The following is a 22,497-nucleotide window of genomic DNA, read 5'->3' on the forward strand; positions in this document are numbered from 1 at the left end:
ATAACTATGAATAAACATCTGAAAATATGGAAACTAATAGAAAATATAATCTTAGCATTTTGTTGGAAAAATACAATTTGCAATAAAAATGTTGATGTCTTACTAGAAACAAGTAATAAAAATATACTCCCACACATAATTTTTTAGCATCCTAGACATGTAAAAAATTCTTCTGCAGTAGCAGCCCATCCTTTAAAAAGTCTGAATCCCTTACAGTACTGCATTTTAATGAATATCAAAAAGCACCTAAGTCAGTAAATTTTTGCTCATGCCTTTGTACATGATAGCCTGTGTTTTGGCAATGTAAGCAAATGCTAGAGTGTTTTGACTAGATAGGAAGTGGTTTACATATAAGTATTCTATATAAAAAGCAATCTACAAATACTGGCTCTGATCCTGGGCAGGGTCATTGCCTCTTTGTACTACTCCATTGATTCCAGCCAGAATTTACCCAAACAGAGCAAGTCTGGAGGGCCCCTCTTGTAAAGATCACTAAGGCAGAGGAACTTTTATCTTTCCATCTCTCTGTTTTGAGAAAAGGATGGGGGCAAGCTCAAGCTACAGCCTTCTGAACAACCCTTCATCCAAAATGGAGATCAGAAAAGCTTATGGGTGCTGCCTTATTGTGTACTTCCCTTTATGTCTTCTCCTGCTGCCACACCTTCCCCAATTGCTCAGGCACATCTTATCCTGATCAAATGGTGTCAGCAAGCCCAGATGCTCACAGGTACCCAGAATCAAGCCACTGACATGACCCATTCCCTGGTTTGGAGTCTGCCAAAAACAACACTGCAGGTGAGCATGATGTCAGTGGCTAGTGAAACAGAATTGATTTAAGTTGCTTCTCTCCAAAATTGAATTTCTGTGCTTTTAGGAAATCCAAAAGGGGCAAACATCTTTTTTTCAAGACAGATTTTGTGAAAATCAAGTAAGCACTTTTTCCAGTTCCCAAGTCTTCTTTTTAGTAGTATTTAACCAGTGTTTCTCTTGGTGAAAGGGAATTTTCTGTTTCCACAGAGGCATGATGCAGTGGAGAACTTCTGAAGAACTTGCACAGACAATATATTTATTTTTAATTTATACTATTTTAGACAGCGTATGAAGTTTTGAATTTCATCTCCAGTCTTCAAGATGGGCCAATGCTGTACCATTTAACAACAACTTTTTCAGGATTTGCAATGGTATCTTTCCACTGCTCTACTGCTTCACTGTTGCTGCTATCAGAACTTAACCAGATCTGCATTAAGAAGAAAAAAATAAATAAAATTAGTTTACCTGATAGAACAAAACCTAGCATTTACTAGTTCCAAATAAATACCAAGGAAGTGTAGGACAAGATATAATGTATAGACTGTGACCAAAGGATAACAGCAACAAATACAGCTCTGCTAGTATTAACATTTTGGCTTTCAGCTGGAGTCTGTGTTTAAATTTAGCCTCTAAAACAGTTTAGAGAACCCAGTGCATACTAATGTTTCAGTACTTAATAAGATGTTTTAAGTGGAGCATTCCTTGCTGTACTCAAACGCTCATGCTGGGTCAGGGGCGGCTCTGTGTGTCGGACACAGCTGGCTCCAGGCCAGGCAGCATCCGGCACGAGCTGTCCAGCACTTTCATGAGCATTTCCAAGTGCACACTCCCACAGCCAGGGCCAGACCTGCATTCCACAGAGGTTATAACATGCCCATGCCGCACACAGTCACGTAGTAAAAGTCCTTTTCTTCTCAGTATTCACAGTTAGTGGATGGTGGCCATTAAATGAGGAAATGAAGTACAAGTAGGAAAATTTCCCCCTTAACATTATCACCAGCCTCCATTGCCAAAAGAATGCTGCTTATGTAAGTAGGTAACGTTATTTACAGGACTCTATTTCCTCAAGTCTTCCAAGAATGAGTCCTTTTAAGACTTCTGAGAAACCTTGTCCGTGAAGTACATTTAGCCTATACTGCTGGGGCATGAGTCCTCAAGAAGTGAGAATAATGTCTTCCAGAATACCATAGGCAGCTGATGTTTCATCCACAGAGATTCAATGTACATCTTGCTCATGATTAAAGACATGCCTGTAAAAGCAGCCTAATCTATGTATTGTCTGCTTAGAACAGCATCCAATTAAACACCATTCTCTGAAGAACAAAGTTAATAGATCCAGCTATATTCATTTTTTTCCAGCTACCCAGCCAATTGCTCAAAGTACATTTTTCCCTGAGCCGTATTTTGTCTTCATGTGTTATGTGGCAATGTCTGCCTTCATGAGCTGAAACAACCTTTGCCAAAAAACCTGTGAGGAGCACAAGTTTTCCTCCTCCTAAAAATAAGATCCACAATGAAATGTAACTCATCAGATGGAGATTACCTCACATATTGCTAGATGACTGTAAAATCATATTCAGTTATTTCCACCCCCCATCCTCCAAGGCAGGACAGCTAAGAAGAACAATTTTTTTTCTTTTCCTATTTCAAATCTAATTCCACCAACAGGAAGATGAGACATGTGCAACATGAGGCTACAAAAAATGGAGGAAATTCACATAACTCTTGCTGGCACATCATTTCTGTATCTTATAGCACATGAGCATCTCCTGTAGCTACATGTCTTCAGCAGGCACAAAAAACATCACCAGAATAGGACAGTACCATTTTTTGTACCTAAGGACAGCACAGTCCTCCATCTGACAGGGGATGTTACAGCTGGGGTCTCAAAATCAAGTCTATATTATTATTTTATGCATTTATTAAAATTCTGCTACTGCATTTAACTGAGACAAGAAAAGCACAGAGCATTAAGAACAGCTATGGCTCACTGTATCAAGAAGAAGAGAGACAGAAAGTACAGGATGATGGTAAATTAGAACAAGCAGGGGAAGAGGATTGAGAGAACAATGAGACCAGACTACTAAGTTTTATGGTGGTTAAATAAATATGATCACACAAATGCTTCCCATGAGATACTACAGTACAGGACCTTGTAGCTTATGGAGCTCCTGTGGGTGCTATGTTTTTCTTTAGAAAGATAAAGGCAACAAGGAGATCCTATATCTCTTGGAAGGAATCTGTCACATAGTAATACTCCACACAAAACTGATCTTAGGATTTCTTTTTGAAAGAAAAATCAAGTGCCAACTCCCATTCTCATGGTAGTGCATGTTTAAGAGCCCAGCACCATTTTTGCTTGGATTACATACAGAAGAATTCAGCAGAATTTACTATTTTGTTATATGTCACCTCATTTAAAGTACTTTAAAATTCATACCAAGTAACCTGTGGAACTGGATTTTAAGTAAAGGGTATCGGGCTGTTTAGCAGAAACCGACCTGTCCTAGGAAGTGTTTTCTTCTCACTGAACTTTTGCTGTAGAGCTTGATGAGAAAGCTAATTCCTTGTTCTGCTTGGCTAACTGGAAAAACCATCATTTCTCCCCACTTCACTTGGCCATTAGTGGACTTCAGAAGGCGAGTCTTCTTTTTATAGATGATCCCTTCTGTAGTAAACATTCCAACTTTCACAAAGAAATCTAGGACAAAAGGGAAGGAAAAAGGCACAACACACACAGGGTTACTCACAACACATCCAAAAAGGAGCCAACAAGGTCCATATGTATGCTTCAAATTGCAACAATTTCTCAAAAGTCTGGCCAAAAGAACTCTACAATAGCTTTCCTGACCAGTCACATAAACAGAATATGTTCAGTAATATTGGACTGATTAACACAGTATCCAAACAGCAAGTGCAAGCTAATGCTCTTGTATGTCAGGATTAATACTGGGATAACAATCTTCCAAAATACATAAACACACATCTTCAAACCAAACAAAATGTAATCAAATAAGACATCTGGGGAAACAAGCCTTGGCAATGGAAATCTACCACACAATGTGTTAGTCTGAGGTTCGTAAAGAATGTTATGAATTGCCAACCCATTTGAGCAGCAATTTACCTGTCACAAATGATTTCAGAGAGGAGGCATGAAACAGCTGATGTGACTTACTTGAAGACAGTGGTGTAGATGAAACAGGAAGGTTTTGTGCTTCAAGAATCTGTAACTGTATCCTCCTGTTTATTGCTTGAAAACAAGTTCCTATTTGAAGTTCTGCACGGCACACCTACAAGCAGAAGAATGTTGCCATAACATCTGGATTAAGTTGTTTATAAACTCAGGAAACACAGGAATTTTGTCATATGTTGGGCTCCCACATTTCTATCTGGGATTTCCTGGACAGAAACATAAGCATGTGTTGCATACAGAACCTGCAGATGTAAGTGCATCTTGCACTTGTCATAGCTGCAGTTTGTGTGCTCCACTGATGAGCTGCTCATGTGGGGTGCACATGTGGCCCTTGTGGGCTGCAGCCAGGGATACTGGCCAAATCACCTGGTCCTCAGTTTTCACCTGGTACAGATTCTGCAGTGGTAAGAGCAGACACATGCAAGGGAAACCAGATGTGCCCTTGCAACTTTACTAAATCTGGGCGTGGAAGTGAGAGAGCACTTAAGCTCCACTGACACAAAAACCTTCAGGGTTGTCCTCCCACCCTTTTGAATTTTGCAATATGGAGATATAAGCAATGGCTTCCATTGATAGAAGGTCCTGTCACTTAATGTCATGAGTGCTTAGGGTGACTGTGTACTGTGTAGTTTCCTGGGCTGTGAAGTACTCATGTTTTACATGTCCACACACATACACCACTGCCACTCACACAGTGGATGTATCAAGATCTCCAGTCTGATTCTTGCGGGGTGGGGGGGGCGTTTAGAATTTGTGCCAGTATCAAAATTACACTGAGTTATCCTCTTTGCTCTCCTGTCACACTGTAATGTCCTCAGAACACTCTAAGAGCAGCAGGAAAAGGCCAATGTCACCTTTCCTGACAGCTTTCATTTAAATGGACTCTGCTAGTCTTTGCTGCCTTCAAGTTTTACTGCACTTCAATGAACCAAAATGCACTAAGCAAGAGAGCAACAGGTTAGATAAAGAAAAGTCAGGCCCCAGTTCATCAAAGGGACCCAAATTCTCTTTGTAGCTCAGCCACAAAATTTCTATGTAATCCTGTGAGGAAGCCACTTTGTTGACTCTGAGCTTTGGTTTTCTATTGGCAGAGAGGGTAGAGTTTGCTGCCTCACAGGGTACCACAGGGATGAATCCCAGTGTCTGGAGGGCTCTTGGATACCAGCTCCCTCTGTCACTTTATATTACTGCTTTTGAAGCAATATGGTTATTCACATTAGAACTAAAAAATGTCAAGTGTAACTTATGCTAGAAATCAAGAGTATCATTCTTATTACTCAGACACACTTAAATAAAATTTGCTTTTGAATTGCTAATTCAAGTTTAATTTGTTGAAAATTCAAATGTCTAGACACAATCTATAAAAGAAACAAACAAAGTGAGGGTAGGGGGAAAGGAAATCCCACTGTGAAAACCACCTGCTTCTTATTACACTAATGGAAATGAACTGTCTGAATTATTACTTCACAGCATGCAATCTGAACATTAAATATATGGCTGTCTCTGCAGCTTCAGGCCACTGAAGATCTTAGCACTTTTCTTCCATAACAAAAGCAGATTCCATTTGCTCTGAGCTCTTGCTGTGAGTCCTAAGGATCTTCTGATGCTTTTTTGGTCAGAAAAGACAATTACCCGGTGTTCTTTGCTGAACATTTCCCCAGAATGTCCCTCCCTCAAGCTGTGAGCCATGGTGTGGAAGAGCTTGCTCTAGCTCTTTTCCTAGAAACATCTGCAGTTTATGACCAGAACAGCTATGTGCAGAGTTCAAAAGTCTGCATTTTTTCCCCATCAAAATGCCTTTCTCCAAGGAAGTAGAGTAAAAAGGAAAAAAAAAAAAAGAATCCCTCTAGTTTTTACTCCTGAATTATTGTACTTTCATATCCAGCAACCCCTTCCAGGAGAGATAAGAAGATACTTTCCCAGTATTGGCACTTACAGGTGCTTTGGAAGGAGGAGATATATCCAGCCAATGACTGGACTCCTGTGAGCTCAGCTCCCGCAGTGCCAAGGAACATTCCCCAATCGTTTTTTTCCTGGGAGTCTGTGTCTGGATTTTAAATACCAATCTGACAGCCTGCAGGCTTTGCAGTTTAATGGCAAAAACAAAAGTTTCCATAAATTCAATGTCCTAGAAAGAAAAACAGATGAGTAACATTATCATTTTAAGAGAATCCCACTGAGCCCAAAACCTAGAAACCAAGGCATCCTGGCTCTGCAGCCACTGCTTCTGACTGCCACTTTAGGTTGCCATGGCAAAGTGTGCTTTTAGAGTGCAAAATCCAGACACACTCACCCCTGTGTTGTCACACCCTGGCAGGGTTGAAGTCTTGGATTATTTTTCACTACCACAACAAGTTGTGGCCATCTCTTCTGGAGCTTTACAACAGCACACACACATTGTGGTAACAGATTCTCCAACCTTTTGATACAGACTCTCCAGCTAACTTTTTTTTTCTTTCACCTTTGGCTCACATTATGTTGCTTTACTTTCCACCCCCTTAATATTCCTTTATTGCTACTATCAGGAACCTTGTCCCATGTGACCAATTTTTACTATTTTCTGTAGGGACAAAGTGTGAAATTGTCTCCTGCCAAATGAGAGGCAGTACCTCAGCTCCCTTCCCTGGGATGAGTGTGCACCTACAGGCATGCCCAGCCTTCCTCTGGTCCCCCACCACAGAGGTGCCACAGCCAGCAGCTCATGGCTCAGTGCCCTATGAGCAAATCTGTCCTGCCAGCTTGTGAGAGAAGGAGGGCAAGAGTACAATGCAAGGGAAGATACAGGGGGAGGAAGTAGAATAAGGCTTTTAATAGGATTTTGAGAAGTTGGGAGAAGTAAAACACACCTGGACAGTTACCACAGCAAATATGGCACAGGAGTGGATGTTTGGTCTATTTTAAAAATCCATTTACCTGTCCCATTTATTTTTTGTGGGGAAAAATATTTCTCAGTATTTTGCATGCCTCTACTTACATTGCAGGCCTCCTTGGCAGAAGACTTGAAAGGCACTGGCTTGGGCAGTGTGAGAATTCCCTTGACACAGATACGAGGATTTTCCCCACAGCTAGAAGGCCAGCTCAGGTCCTTGCACTGCAACATTGAAAAAAGTCAGTTTAGACAATGCAAGACTTACCATTTGATGTACTTACAAGGTTTCTGTCCACTCAAAGTTCCCTTGCCTGAAAATTATTTACAGTTCTGGAAGTACATACAGCCACCATAACAGTATCACATTTACTGACATAAAAGCCTCAAGAAGCTATGTGTCCTCAAAGTTCTGTTAGGGTTCTGCCCTGAAGGAACTGTTAGATTTAAAGCCATAGAATCACAGGAGTCACTTAAATGGCGCCTCCACAGTTGCTCCCATTTACTGCCTTCAGATGTTCACAGGAAAATGTCCATAGCAGGACCAGCCTATGAGCAGCTCAGGTTTCTAATATGTGCTGAGTAGTTCCTCAATTCACAACTTGAACATATGTGTAGTAACATAAGGAGATATATACTATTTTTATTGACTGCAGTAGAACAGAGACTGCAACAAAAAAAAAAAAAAAAAAAAAAAAAGGAAGAAGATGCTTTGATGCCTAGTATTACATTTGACTGAACTTTGTTTATAATAACACTTATAAACAATTTATTATTTTCCTAAAAGTATTTATTGAAGTAACATAGAGACAAATTTTATGACAATTACCACTAAGTATAGTAGAATAGTCATTGGTTATTGAACAGCCATTATTTGAATAAATAACCAACTTATTAATATTTACTTACATGTAAAATTGTGATCCAAATCTGCTCTACAGAAGAAACATAACACAACTTCACATTCAGTCTTCCAAAGTCTCGTTCATCACCAGATAACGTAATAGTATCTATGGAAGAAAGCCAATTCATATTTTTATAAGTAATGCAGTATCTTAAAAATTCACTCCAGAAATAAGGGAACACATTAGTAAGTGGACTGCTTATCTTCACAAACTTCTCTCAAAATGAGTTTGAAATATTTTAACACCTACATTTCAAGTACAAAATATCCACCAAGTCCAGTAACCTGACCTTCTGCATGGCTAAAGGCCTTCACATTTCATGGAACAGAATAATGTAATCATAGAATATCCTGAGTTGGAAGGGATCTTTAAGGATCACAGAAGTCCAACTTCTTGGCCTTGCACAGGAGAGCATACCAAGAATCACACTATGTGCCTGGGTTATCTCTACTGAATTTAATAACTTGTGTTATACTCAAACAACTTTAAGAAAGGGAAAAAAACATGTTCTTGAGACACTCAGAACACATTTATATCCTATCACTTCCCTTAATCTCTTTCACTGTTAAGTTTATAAATTGGTCTCTTTCTCAAATTTCAATTCCAGTCTAGTAAACATTTTACTATTATGCTGTCTCCAAGTCAGAAGAGCCATTTAATATCCAGCATTTCTCTGTCATGACTGGAACCCGGTCATTCCCTCAGTCTTCTTTTAGAAGGAGACTGGGTCAAACTTTGACTTATAGCAGGGTGACTTTTGTGGGGACTTGATTAATTTTTGAGGGTTTATTTTGCTGTATCTCCACTTCTTAAGCATTCTTTCATAAATAAGGATAATGGGTTTGCATGCAACATTCTTGTCTAATTACCACTATAATATGGATATTAGATTTCAGGCACCTCACACAGAAAAATACTGATACATGACAAAGGACTACACCTGAGACCTGGTGCTGCATTCCATCCTAACAAGGTGTCAGTGATTTCATAGCTCACTTGGGTAGTAAATCCAAGAATGAATTTCTCAAAAGCATGAGAACTTTTCAAAGTCTCATCTGCTCAATCTCCAAACAACAAGACAGTGCAAGTCCAAAACTCTTAATTTCAAATTGCCAGGTCATCTCCAGCTGATCTCCTAGTCAGATTCATCTCAAAAAAAACCCAAACCAAACAAAAACATCAACAGCAGAGTAGAAACAGCTTAATGTGTCATGTGCAAAGGGAAATATTTCATTACAAGGTGAACAAACAAAACATTACCCAGACTCCTGTTGCTGCCTTGTGAATCCTTCCTGGAAGAAGAACTGCTGGGTACACTGGAGACTGAATCATATCTCTGGGGACAGGAAAAAAGGAATCAATTCAGAGCAACAGGTGCAAAACCCAGAGATTATACCATCAGACAAGAAATGATGAAAACTAAATACTCCATTTCAAATAATTGCCTGATTCCTTACTAGTTTCTTGATCCAGCAGCATGCAATTACTATTTTGCTGCAATGAGCTAATAGAGGACCCATTGGACCAGCAGACATTTTTTTTGCTCATGAATATATACACAACTTCATTGCTATGTAAGACATGATTATTATGAAAGAAATAAACACAGTGTTTTGTGTCAAAGGAAACTTCCACTGTTGCACTGTTCAGCTGATGGGAAAAACCACAAGATGATGAACCATGACATGCTGTCTGTCCTGTCCTGCCTAACTGCCTGCTTGGGTTTCTCAACAGCCCCCCTGGGCCAGAACAGCAAATGTCACAGGAGACACCAGGAAAAAGCCTCTTGACATTGGTAAAGATGTTGAAATTTCGCCTCCAGTCCTCCCAGTGTACAGTGCAATGCCCTCCAGTGTTTACTCTGGAAACAATGCAGCAGGGACAGACAGACTGAGTAATCTGAGTTCTCAGTGTAACCCTGGCTGCAAGGGGAACTCACCTTGATGAACCGGTGAGGGGGGCTCCTCAGATCAAACATCGAACGGCTCACATCCAGGGGCCCAGCCAAAGCACTGGCTCTTAAATCACTAACTAATAAGACAAAAAAACCCAATAAAAATCACATCAGCACCACTGCTAGGGAAAAAAATTAACTAAGAATAACTTTCACTAATCGCTGGAAATTATCTGTTCAATCCTACAGATTACAAATGACCAAAATGGTTTAAAGGCAGTGTGATCTGCTGTTATCTGGTAATGTTTTTCAGGAACATGGGGATGGGGCAGGGGTGAAGAGATGCTGTCTTTTCCACAAAATTAAATTTTTAATTAAAAAATGTCAATTTTTATACAGAAAGCTGCCTGTAGAATATAAAAATGCAGAAATATTTTAATAATAAAAATATGTTGTTTACCAATAATAAGTAGAATTTCAGAAAGTCATTAATGAGTTTACTTTTCAGTTTGTTTGTGTGGAGACTTTTTTTAAGATGAAGAGAAGGAGCTTCACGTTAAAATTCAAGAATTTAATTTTGTACCTTCCAAATAAATACATTCTGTAGTTCTAAACCAACACACATGAAAAATATCACCGTACTCGCTGCGACAAACTAGGTTTAGAGTTTTGTTTTAATAGTTTATAGATGGATAAAGTTCTAAGTCCTGAAACAGCTGTCAAAAAACTCTGAAGGAAAAATTTTAGAACTGTAATCTAGACACAATAGAAAAACCTTTCTTGTGTTTCAACTTACTAAGACAAAATTAGTAAAGTGTTCTCTTTGCTTGAGGAAAAATGGAAAAAGAGATGATGGACTGAAGGGAAGATGTTCAAGACAGTTTAATAAAACCCATTTGGCTCCCACCACAGGTGCTTACAAAGCCTGGTAAAACCATATGTGTTAAAGGCTGCTAAAATTCTACATGTGTTCTGTTCTCTTAAAAAATGTATGGAATAGTCTTTTCATGTAGTCTCTATGGTGATTCAGAATTCTTTTAAAACAGAACACAGACTGAGACATTTTCACCCAGCTGAAAAGAAGAATGCCGTACCATCCTAAATAAAACATCTTTAAAAATGTGAGCTGTTGCCAGTTTCCAATTTCATGGAGAGCGTAGACCTTTCCTGGAGTGTTGGAGTTTTCTGAATGCGTTTGCCTTAGCAATCACAAGCTAGTCATTTACTCCAGTCTGAACAGTATTCACTACAGGACACATACACCAATGAACAGCACAGAAGACAATTTTTACCTAGGTAGCCAAACACTTTCTATCTAAACTTTTACTGTCTCGCAGCCCTCCCTCATTCTTGCACACTCAAAAGTGGGGACATTGCTGTAGCTTCAAAAGCTAATGGCAAAAAAAGTTGGCATACAGCATCATGCCCCATTCTGCACCTGTTCTTATCATCTGCTCCTGAATGCTTTTTGGTGCTTGCTCCTCTTCCCATATAGGTACTCCTCAGGCACTCCTCCTACCCAACATACTGCCTGGCTGCCTTTTTCCATCTCCCCCACTCCTCTTGCTGGCAGCTGAAATCTCCAGTACTGCATCCTGGTCTGGATCAGAGGCAACTAATTGGCAATATCTCACTTTGCCAATTTCTCTACCTTTGTGTGATGCATACAAGCCTTGTTAAGCCCCTAAAAGACAAAAAGTAACAGTGCAGCTGAAAATTAAGCAGAGCTGGCTCTGAGGATTGATTCACCAACCAAGGAGTGTCTGTAGGACACTGACCAGCTTGAGAACCGCGATAACCAAACAAGTCTTCTGTAGACTAATGGCTTTTACTCCTCTTACCTATAAACCCTGAAAAGGGGAGGAAGGCAGAGAAGCACGGGTGTGGTCCTTCTCACCTGATCCATACAATTTCCTGCTATCTGCTTTTGCTGGGCAGCGCCTGATGAGATCAGGCGAGACGCGATGCTCCAGATAGAAGGGGTTGTAGACGTCACAGCTGGGCCACTGGAACGCGCCGTGCAGCTCTGCCTTCCGCTCGCCAAACGAGGCTCTGGCTGACTCTGTGAGGCACAACAAACAGCAAATGCAAGACTTCCAGACAGAACACATGCTGCCTGGCTTCACAAGGCAGGCAGAGTGCCTTCAGGGCAAAGGACAAAATATTTCAGTATTATCTACTCTGGGTAAAGGGGAAAAAAAAAAAAAGAAAACACACATTCGCATTATGTCAGGTTTCTACAGTGTGTGAGCAAACACTGGAACTAAATTGGCCATAAAAAACTATGCATACTCTCTCTTGGGGTTTTGCAGTAAATGCCTAAGTAAGTTAAATACAGAAGGTTTCAAAGACAGACAACAAGACAGAAGTTAACCGCAAAAGTAGCACTCTGTGTACAGAAAACCTCCAAATTATTTAGTTAGCTACCCCCAGCATGTTCTTACTGAACTAACTGGACCCCTAGATCTTCAGGAAGATCTTGTACAGAAAGATAATGCAGCTTGTGACTGCAGTTTCCTTATCTACTTTCCATGGCAAGTCCGTCCATGATAAAATCACTAGCCCAAAATTACTTGAATTGTGGGCTGAGGCATAAGTAGACATATCTGAGACTGCTTGAATCCCACCCCTTTACTCAGCTCAGAATAATTTCAGAAAAAACATGTATGCCTTGGTCAGCAAAACAGTGAGGAACACTGCTGTAGTGTTCTTTACTGTCTGGACTAAAAGAAGCCATATGTAACAGCACTTTAGAGAATGGCATGACCTGGATTCTGCCAAACTCTGATATTTGCTTCCTTCACTTCCCCTCTCTGCACTTCAACCTGTCTCTTAAAAAATGCTTTACCCTGCAATAAAGTACCTTCAGTTCTGCAGGTATGTTGCACCATAAGAGGCAAGCTACCACTGCTCAAGAGTCCTCTCCTGCATGTGTTAGTAAAGTAAAAAACTTAAACACTGAGATGGAACGGGGGCAGTGATAAAGCAAGAACTCAAGCAAAATGGGCTTGAGCATGATGTAAATCAGGATGAACACTAAAAGTGAGGCCACAAAGAATTGCTACACAGCAGATGATGGAAAATCCAATGTTCCAGACCAGGAGCACTTCTTCCTGCGAGCTTACTTCTGTGAGAGCATGAGACTCACTGCAGTGAGCACTGAAGAGAAAGGCTGCCAGAACTTAATTGCTTTCAGAAAGGTTGCCAAGAGCTAACACTGAGCATGTCCTGTTTCACTAAAGGAAAATGGCCAGACATGCACAGAAAATGGTGAGGAACTGAGAACAGCACTTGGACTTCTACAGATATTTAACAACAGTCTAAGAAAATAGTACCCTAAATACATTTTTTGAGTATGCTGGTGCTTTGGCTAACGTGAAAAAAGAACAACAGCACACTTCACTCTATTTAGTGAATCTCCCTAAAAAGTAAACACTGCATTTTTAAGCACAACTTCATGCAGCTTAAAGCTGCATACTTAAAAAAATTAGTATTTATATTTGGAAAGAGAAATGAAAGTTGCCTACTTGACATAAGAGTCACTTTTCAATTATTTGTTCAAAAATTTAAAATATTTGCTCAAGAGTCAGGTCATCCTGCCAGAAGATCTAACAGCTTGCAGCCTAAAGGACCACTCTGTACATCAGGTCCCTCAGAAATTATCAGGAAGCAGAATTCTCAATGTAGACAAGTCACTGACTGTTAAGATTGTGTAAGAACAGCATGAACAAGGAAAACATTCACCTAAAGGCTGTTAGATACATCTTCCTTCTCTCTGGAGAACATCCATGCCTCAAAGTCCTTGATGAACTTCTCTGTACTGTATCTTGAGGATGAGATCAGACTAAGCAAGGCAGAGCCAGTAGCAAAGGGGATAATCAGGAGCATGTCCTGCTTTTCCATAGCATATCCAACCACAAACTTACAACAAGCAGCTACTGAAACAGCAGGCAACTGGGAAGATCAGGCTCAGAGATGAGGGGGCCTCACATGTTCTACCTCCAACCCTTCAGCTGCCTGTTAATGGCTGCTGGCATGCCAAATGAAGCCCACGAGAAGATGGGGCACAGAATGGCCAGTCTGCACTGACTGGCCATGGTGCCAGTGGTACATGCAGCAGTGGGTGGGCAAGAAGTTTGGTAACAGCCCTGCAGGAGCAGGAAAGAAGCAACAGCAGGGACCTAGGGAGAAGAAGAGGGAAGGGTGGGAATAAAAGCCCACAAACACAAAAAAGTTAGGTAGTACTGAATTAGTTGTTATGCAACATATGATTGCCTTCTTTCAATTATTAGGCTTTTCACCTTCAGAAAGGAAATAAAGTCACATGAGGCTAAGAACATACCACCAGCTTATCATGTCCTTGAGGCAAAGCAGTCCTAGAGAAAACAACTGTTCAGGTATGTCTCTGTGCCAAAGTTTTCCCTTACCTAATTCTCTGCATCTCCTGGCAGGACTAAAAGCCTAACAGTAGCATATGCTCTGTAACTCACATTAGTGAGACAGAATCCTATTCTTTTAAAATGCCACTGTGTCTAAGCTGCATGTACCTCATTTTGGCAGTTTGAGTATGTGAGTAACAGAGGATGAAGTACAAGACTGTTGTGAAGCAGAAAAGAAATAGTATCATATGAAACCTCATAAGAGGGGATCTGTACCCCCTGGCCTCTCAAAAAACAGCAAAAGGAGCAGGAAACAATAGGGAAAAAAAATTGTGCCAGATAGTAGCACCTGCCATCTATTGGCAAAATTTGAAAAGGAAGATGTGTTAGTATGTTAAAACATACCAGAATATTAACCATGACAGCCAGAACACCCTCCTCCTTTTACTTGAGAGATATGGATACTGGGGATATGTTAGGTCTTTCCTGTCTGGGCTCCACTAAACTCAATAAATTCTTTCTAAAGATTCCATTTCCTTTAAGCATCTTCCATTACTTTTGAATATGAGCACTGGTGTGCAATCATCCCATTCAGTTTTATTCACACAACATCAGAGAGATTCACAGTTGGATGACACTCTTCCCAAAACCTCTCTGGATTTCCAGAGAGAAAAGAAACAAGCTCCCTATTCTCCTGGGACCTCACAGCACCAGCCTGGCAGAGCTCAAGTGTTTGGACAATGCTCTCAGGCACCTGGAGTGACTCATGGGGTGTCCTGTGCAGGACCAGGAGCTGGATTTGATGATCCTTGTGTGACCCTTCCAATTCAGCATAATCTATGATTCTTTGAAACAAGACCAGGCTTCTAGCAAAGTTCTGCAAACATGTTTTCAGTAGGAATACTTAACAACATTGAAGGTGCAGCAGAAGCTAAACAACAATTTCAGCAATACTGTCTGTATTTTACCTTTAATCCCTCCAGCATGTGAGATACCAGGAAGGTTCTTTGGCTGTACATAAGCCATTCTGAATGGAGGGACCACAAATGGTACCTCCTGGCCATCCAGGGGCAGCTTAGAAAGCAAATAATCCTCAGAACAGCCAACTTGACGCTTCACTGACACAGAAGACAATGGAGGCTGCTCTACAATAGTTGGCTGGCTTGCAGCTACTGCTTCAGATTCCTGCACCATGGAAACTGCTAAAAATAAAGAGCAAGACAGACAGTGCACATGTGCATTAATTTTTGAACAATACTGTGAACAGATCTCTTCTATTTAATAGTATCTCTGCTTGATACTTTACTTAACAGCTGCTAGTATTCAGTTTTACAGCATTCAGGACTAGCATCAGGAAAAGATATTCATCCTCCTTACACCTGTACTGATCCAAACTCTTTGTTGCCCAAGCTTCTGTACTTATAGCTACTTTCTTAAGTGAATTTGCACAAGAGCTACACTTGTAGCATAGATGAGTTCTTCAAACAAATAAGACACCAAACAAAACCCTAAGAGAGTTAAAAATACCCAGAGTTAAAAAAAAAAAAACCAAAAAGCATTCAAATTGAAATATTGAAATTGAAATATATAAGACTTTACACAACCTTGGGTAACAAAGCTGGCTTTTTGGGACAGTATTCTAGACTGCAAAGAGCAGACTTGAGACAACTGTTATTTCTCAGTTCCAATTCATAATATTAACAAGCATGGGTTCAATCTCCAAGTGGAGGTATGGAAAGAATTCTGAATGTTGTAAGAGAAATCAAATTTATCAGGGGTAACACAGTAATTCTATTAATAGGACATCTCATCACTAATGTAGCAAAACATTTATTAAACCCTTAAACCCTCATTATGTCAGAACTCACAATCATTTTTTTCCTCGTCCACGCAGAAACACAATTTACAGCAGGTTTTTATACATTCTGTTGCCATTGTTTTTAGTGTTATAATTTAGAGGGGACCTCAATCAGCGATCCAGTGCAGCTATCAGACCTGAAAAACACAAGAAAACAAAGCATAGTAGATGGGAGTAAGTAAAGTCAGAATGCAGTATTATCAGCTATTTAATAAGCAGTTGCTTTTTATACACAGTCCCAGGATCAATCAGAAAGTTACTTCAGTCATTAAAGGATCAGAACCATCAGATTTCTCTCACTGAGAAAAATCACTTTAATATAAAAGCACAAGGAAAGAGGTGGTTTTAACATATGGCATTCAAATACTTTCAGTGACCCACCCAGACAGGTCCCTGTCTTGCAAGCACTAAAATTCTCCTCATATTTGTGTGTGCCACCGGGCTTTGGAGTTTACTCAGCTTTACAACTGTTTTGACATGGTATTGTCAAGCCATTTGCAAGATGTGTTTTTAATTCTGTTTCCCTTGTTCATGTTTCTCCTATCCTCTTTCACTCCCCTACTATTTTCACATACATCCATACATGTTTACATTTTCACTCGACATACTCCATACTTTTAACTTGAAAACAGGCTTTATGAAGGATGCCAAAACTGCCTTCTTTGAGAAGCTACTGCTTTCTCATAATTGTATACACATGAAACTGAAGACCTGGTTTATTATATAATTGTTTGGTGTGCACACAGAAATAAAGCACGCTGACTTTCAGCAAAATAAGAGGCATGTAATCTACAAAAGAATGAGAACAAGTCTCTAACAGCTGGTTAACATTATAAGAACTTTATGACAATACTAACTGGCCTCATTTAAATGTCTTTATTCATATCCTTATGCTCTCTTTTCAGAGAGACACAGACAGCTGTACTGCCTCCTGTCCAAAACTTTAGCTGTCTAAAGTCCTTTCACATCCACCTAAAGTACACAAGGTTCTTAGGAGAGCACACTCAAGACACAATTCTAACTCAATGAAGATTAGAAGACACCAAACAGAACATGAACATAGGTTGAAGAGGAAGATAAGTAAGATAGAGGGGGAAAGCATGCAGAAAATATGCAGTTTTACCAAAAAATGAAAAATGCACATGTTTGCTCAGTTCTTTAAATTGCAAGAAATTTCAAAAGCATCTGTGCACCAACACAGAAATGATTCCACTGCAGCTTGAACAGTGCCAGAATAGTCTTTGTATAGTCAAAGACAGCTAGAGAATCACACAAAGTCTATGGAAATAAATGTAATATCCCCCAAAGTTTTCTTGCATTAAAAGCTCCTCAAATTCTGTAGATGTCAAGTGGAGATAGTAAGCTATGGACACTTCCTCTAACTCAAAGACCATTACTTTGCACAGAATCCCTCTCTTAGTACTTGCCTTCATCTTAAAATTGCCCATGAGTGTGAGTACAGGAAGAGATCTGCATCAAAAACCTTCAGAGGTAATGCTACCAGCTCCAGAACCTGCTCTGCATCTTTACAGAAGCATGAAAAGAGGCATGAGAATTTCTCATTAAATTCTCCACGGTTCAAATGATCAGACTTTCACTGCTGCTCCTCCCTTGGAGTCACACTCATGATAGCCAAGGCTGCTAATTTACTTTGGGTTCCCTTGCAGTGATTTTCCTTCCCAGCTGTTATCAGTATACAGCTGGAGTTAATATGCTTCACTCTTGTTCACCATGTTTAAACTGGACTGAAACAGCTGCTCTGTTTGCTCTAAGCTTTGCAACAATGGTATCTAAGCCTCAGTGGCAGTTTGCACAGGCAAAACAGACTTTTATCTCAAAATGTCCAGATAGAATTTATTCACTACTGCTGGTGAAGAAACAAAAATGTTAGTACTGCCCTACTTCCTAGCTACATAAAGTAGAAAAATTCATTTTTCTGCATCAGAGAAAATTCAGTGAATTGTTTAGCTGGAACAACTAATGTGAGCAAGGAAACAAATGGAAATCATCTGTCACAAGCAGATGTGACAGGGCTGAGTGCCTTACCTAGAAAGTAAGGGCTTCCTATGGGTATTGAGGATTTAACAGTCATAATGCACTTCTCCACCTCCTGTCTCCTATCATTAAAAAAGACCAAAAAGACCAAGTCAGCTGTGATAGTCTTTAACCATTTCCCCATTTATCAATATGCAAATGTTCATACATTTTTCTTCTATCTAAAGACAAATATAAAGCAATTCATTAGTGCCTACTGTAAAGAAGAGTTAGGATTACAGATTGCTCTTTAGCAATAGGCAAGGCAATATCAACAGTGAATGGCAAAGTATATAGACACACATTGTTAGAGCCTCCATTTCAGTTTTAGCTTAATTATAGGAGTTTGAAAACAAAGTTCCATGACTAAGAGACTAGAACACTGTTTATGCTTCCTTAAACTTACAAATGTAATGTTTCAGTGACAAACTTGCACTTGGGCCCCTAGCCTTGCACCACAGCCACATTACAAAAAAAAGACTGTATTTGCTGAGGGACAGGCTGTTTAGACACAGTGCTCCCTCGTTCTGCTTAGAGCACTTTATGCAATCAATAACATGGATGGTCTCAATTACTTTAAAAAGTTTTAATTCACTTAATTAAACTACCATGATAAATATTGTTGGTTTTTTTGTTTGAGCAATCCTGGCAGTAAATTAGATGGCTTGGCTCCCACAATATATTTTCTTGTATCTGTATTTTCCAAGCTGACTACAGTTATTTATACAACTTTCACTGCATGCAAAAGTTTTCCCTTAACCATGTGGGAGAGAAAGAAATTTAGCAGGTTCTGTTGTATATTTTGTTAACTGAAAATAAACAAAAACATTGTGGAAGACTAATCAATTATTTCATGATCTTGACAGAAGTTGACATTGCTATCAAAGGTCAAACTTATCCCACATGCCAGATCCTTTTTGCTGGTGTTTGCTACCCAAAAATCCTCAGTATATAATTTAACAGCTGTTAAAAGGTTGTACTAACATGAATTTATCTGGGAATATATTTATGAAATAAACCAGAAGTGTAGAGACATTTGTTAGGTGCACCACCAAATCCCAAAGAAGTACTGACTTCCCAGCAATGTCATCCATTTTAACAAGAAGACTCCTTGACACTCTCTCTACTTTTTGGGGTCAGTTTTTGTTGGGCAATATGCACATAACAAGGGCATCCTCAATTTTTGAGATTCTAGACTGACAAAAGCATGGGGGGAAAGAGAATTCACCCTCATTTTCAGACAAATAGAGAGAAATCACTTTGCAGAAGAGGGAACTGAACCCACATCTTGTCACTCATGTGTCAAATTTTCTCTTTCTTGGTGTTTTTCACCAAATTCAGTAAGCCATTTCACTTCTCTCTTCCCAGTATCAAGCCAAAGTCAGATAAGCAAATGAAATTCAGCAAGAGTACTTCCACACTAAGGCAAAAAGAGAGCCAACCTTATTAGAACATCCTGGAAACAGCAGTTTAAAACCTAACCACACACATACACTGAGCCTAAAGAATTATAATAACTATTATTTTAATGGGTTTAGATGGAAAACATAAATTATCTTAATGATTTCCAGATTCCTCTGATAGAAATTTTGACTGAGCTAAAATCAGATAAACAGAGTATCAAAGACTTTAGCTCCAAATGCCTCCAGAACAATTACAAGACAGAGATGTTTGAAAATATTTACTTTCTTCTCCAACAACTCATTAAATAAAAAAAACATGATAGAAAACGGATGATAGCAATATTAAATATTAAAAGCTGAAAGCAGTCTGAAAAGAAATGTCAGGTCTTTACTGCCTTATGAGAAAAGGGTGTTTTGCAACAAGACTGCAGGTTGCCAATGAATTTTACTGCATTTAATCACAGCTCTGCTCCCTAGGAGTTGAACAGGTAACACATTTAGAAGTACACAATAGAAACAAAGGTGAAATAGCTGTTCTCAAACAGGGAAAGCTGGCTAAGGTAGTGGTTTCAAACATTTTGAGATTTATTGCCAGTCATAAATGATAATAATGCATTCTCAGATCTGCATTTTAGAAACATACCACAGCAAAGTTCTAGTAGCAGTAAGTTCTCACACAGCAGGATGTGTAAAACAAAATACCCAGAAAAAAGGGATTATCAGTTGTTATAAAGCATTTGGGACAGATCTTTGAATGACCTAAGTGTCTACAGCTCCAGGAGCCCCAGAGGAGCCAGGACCCTTTGCAACACATGAGGATCTGCCCTCTGGAGAAAGTGAGCTCAAGCTTGCTAGTTCACACTTCAGCCAAACACCTCGTTTCTGATACCTCCTCTGCTACCTGTTTATGCTGCTCTATGACTTTGTGCCTTTTGGATCCACAAGATGCAGTCAGTCCCAGGCATATAAATCCTTCAGAGAGCACAACAGCACCAGCTCAGCTCTCCAGATGTTTTACAGAAGCACAGCACAGCAAAAGCTGCTTCTGATGTAGGTCAGATGGATTATCTTTTGATGGTGCAGATGCTGCTCCAGGCTTAACTTCCCCAGCCAGCTGTTTTGTGGTTTTGCTTCTGGGGGAGAGTGTCTGGGAGCTGTGCACCCCTCTCAGCACAGCTCTTCAGCTCAAGAGGGGTGGCTGATGGCCACCACATCTCAAAACCAGCCAGCCCTAGTAAAACAGCCTCAATGGTTTTGAGACATTTGCCTCCAGGTACTTTGCTACTACAGCAGCAAGGACAGCACATGTACCCACACACACTTACCAAAAATATAAAGCCCACAGTTAAAAAAAATATTAAAAATACTAGTTTTATGGGGACTGTATGCAGGTCTGACTTGTACTGCCCACACAGGAGAGACATGTATTTCAAGTGGGCCTGAGCATGTGAAAAGAGGACACAGCTTTCAGTCCTATTCATTATAAACTTGAACAGTAGCAGGATGTCTGCAGGAATTACAAAAAGAGGAAACAAAAATTGTCATGCCAACACACACCTACCAGGTGCATGATAAGAAGCTCCTTTCTGTACCTATTTCTGGAAGAAGCCCACAGCAGTGATATTTGCAGTAACCAGTGGGTGGGTGTGTGCATGCCTACACTCCCCTCCTCTGCTTGTAGCCACAACTCTTGCAAGAGCATGAAAGCTCTGGAAATTTGCACACAGAGATTATTCCACTTCTTCTGCCTTCCAAGGAAATAAGGATAATATGAGGCTTTCTCTTTTTTTGTGACTGGAAAAAAAAAAAAAAAAGGGATTTCATCCTGAAAGCAGTGGATCACAAAGAAGATGCTGAAATAACACAAGAGAAAAAGAGAAGTTGTGAGGCTTTTGAAGGACACAACCAGAAAGACATTCTTGTGAGAGACATCTTACAAACAGTTCAACAGATGCAAAACTCTCTCAGTCCAGCAAATGAAAAAAAGAGTGTAATTGGATATTTAAAACTCAAGAGAAGACCATGCATCATTAACCTAGTGTAGCTGATGGAGATTTTATGACAGACCATTGCACAGCCTGCCTTGGGCAAAGAGGCTCCCAGTGCTGTTTGAGCAGTTATGCAGTGGAATCAGGTAACAGAAATAGATGGTAAAGTCACACTCCGTGATGCAAACAAACCACCAACTGCCCAGGCTCAGGAAGCATCTTCCCACACTGGTAAATGATGACACAGCAGCACATCAGGGGAAACTTTACATGTTCCTCTCACTGATCACAAAAACAGGAAACTGAATGGAACAGATAACGGGTATGAGCTGTCAGTCCTGTGCTGCAACCTCCTCTCATTCACTACAGTATGCTAAAGCAGAATTTTGCTTCTGAAGACCAGAAGGCCCATTATGAGCCCATGTCCCACTCTCCTCAGCTTCTGACACCAGTGGATTTCAACAAGTTATGACTGCGCTACACTCAGCAACTTTAGCAGAAAGACATGTTTTTATTTCAGAAAATATTGCAATAACTAATTTCCTTCACTACTAATATTGTAACTATCTCCAGGAACTATCCACCTCAGCCTCAAAATATCACAAGATACTAAATGAAATATTTTCTCACCTTAGACTAACACTTGTAAAGACAAGCTTGCTCTCACTCTTACAGCACTGTATTGACATTCCAAACCACCAGTCCACTATCGGCTCTGCATCCTTCTGACTGTATTTTGAGCAAGTGAAAAAGATGAGGAAGGTGGGAGCCTGCAGACAGCATCTCCACACTCCCTTTGGTGACTGCCATAGCTTTCAGGTAAGATATTGTTTGCTGGGCTCTGCTACAAGTAACAGTTGCAGGCAAAGTTTAAAGCTCTTGTAATCAGCAGGAGTGCTTAATATGTCACTGCTATCACCCAGGATGTGACAACTTTCGAGGGAAAGGAAACCACCTCAGATATCAGTTCTTAGCTTAGGAGTTGTCAACAGCAGTAAAAGCAGAGCTCACTGTGAGCCCATGAGCTGCTCTGCATCTTCTCCTGCCAACGAGGTCCAGCTCTAATTGTGCCAGGGCAGAAACTTCTCCTGGAGCAGCCGCATCTTCCCACACGCACTTTTGAGGGAACATACCGTGTCCCACTCCAGCTTTGCCTTCTCTTTCCAG

At 40.1% G+C, this 22,497-nt stretch overlaps 1 protein-coding gene across 2 annotated transcripts; it reads right to left on the minus strand.

Moving 5' to 3' along the window:
- Positions 1–1,126: 1,126 nt before the first annotated feature.
- On the minus strand, positions 1,127–15,982 carry TC2N (tandem C2 domains, nuclear). Of its 2 annotated transcripts, XM_058027317.1 has the most exons (11): positions 15,916–15,982; positions 15,016–15,246; positions 11,566–11,730; positions 9,714–9,805; positions 9,035–9,110; positions 7,779–7,879; positions 6,978–7,094; positions 5,940–6,131; positions 3,986–4,100; positions 3,312–3,511; positions 1,127–1,237 (listed from the first exon to the last, which is right to left on the minus strand). In XM_058027317.1, exons 1-11 carry the CDS (start codon positions 15,980–15,982, stop codon positions 1,127–1,129), a joined length of 1,467 nt encoding a protein of 488 aa, XP_057883300.1. The 2 variants fall into 2 exon arrangements, with proteins under 2 accessions (XP_057883300.1, XP_057883301.1); XM_058027318.1 differs by lacking the exon at positions 5,940–6,131.
- Between the last annotated feature and the right edge of the window lie 6,515 nt (positions 15,983–22,497).

The sequence above is a fragment of the Melospiza georgiana genome, chromosome 6 (assembly GCF_028018845.1).
Source record: "Melospiza georgiana isolate bMelGeo1 chromosome 6, bMelGeo1.pri, whole genome shotgun sequence".
NCBI classification, from domain to species: domain Eukaryota; kingdom Metazoa; phylum Chordata; class Aves; order Passeriformes; family Passerellidae; genus Melospiza; species Melospiza georgiana.

What these genes read in the sequence shown, in the direction of transcription:
- TC2N (XM_058027317.1), bottom strand. Translation starts at nt 15,982, where the DNA reads ATGGCAACAGAATGTATAAAAACCTGCTGTAAATTGTGTTTCTGCGTG. An exon ending in CAGGAAATTGTATGGATCAG is followed by an intron (nt 9,806 to 11,565) that starts GTGAGAAGGACC and finishes TTGTCTTATTAG; the next exon opens with TTAGTGATTTAAGAGCCAGT. An exon ending in AGGCAGCAACAGGAGTCTGG is followed by an intron (nt 7,880 to 9,034) that starts GTAATGTTTTGT and finishes TTTCTTCCATAG; the next exon opens with ATACTATTACGTTATCTGGT.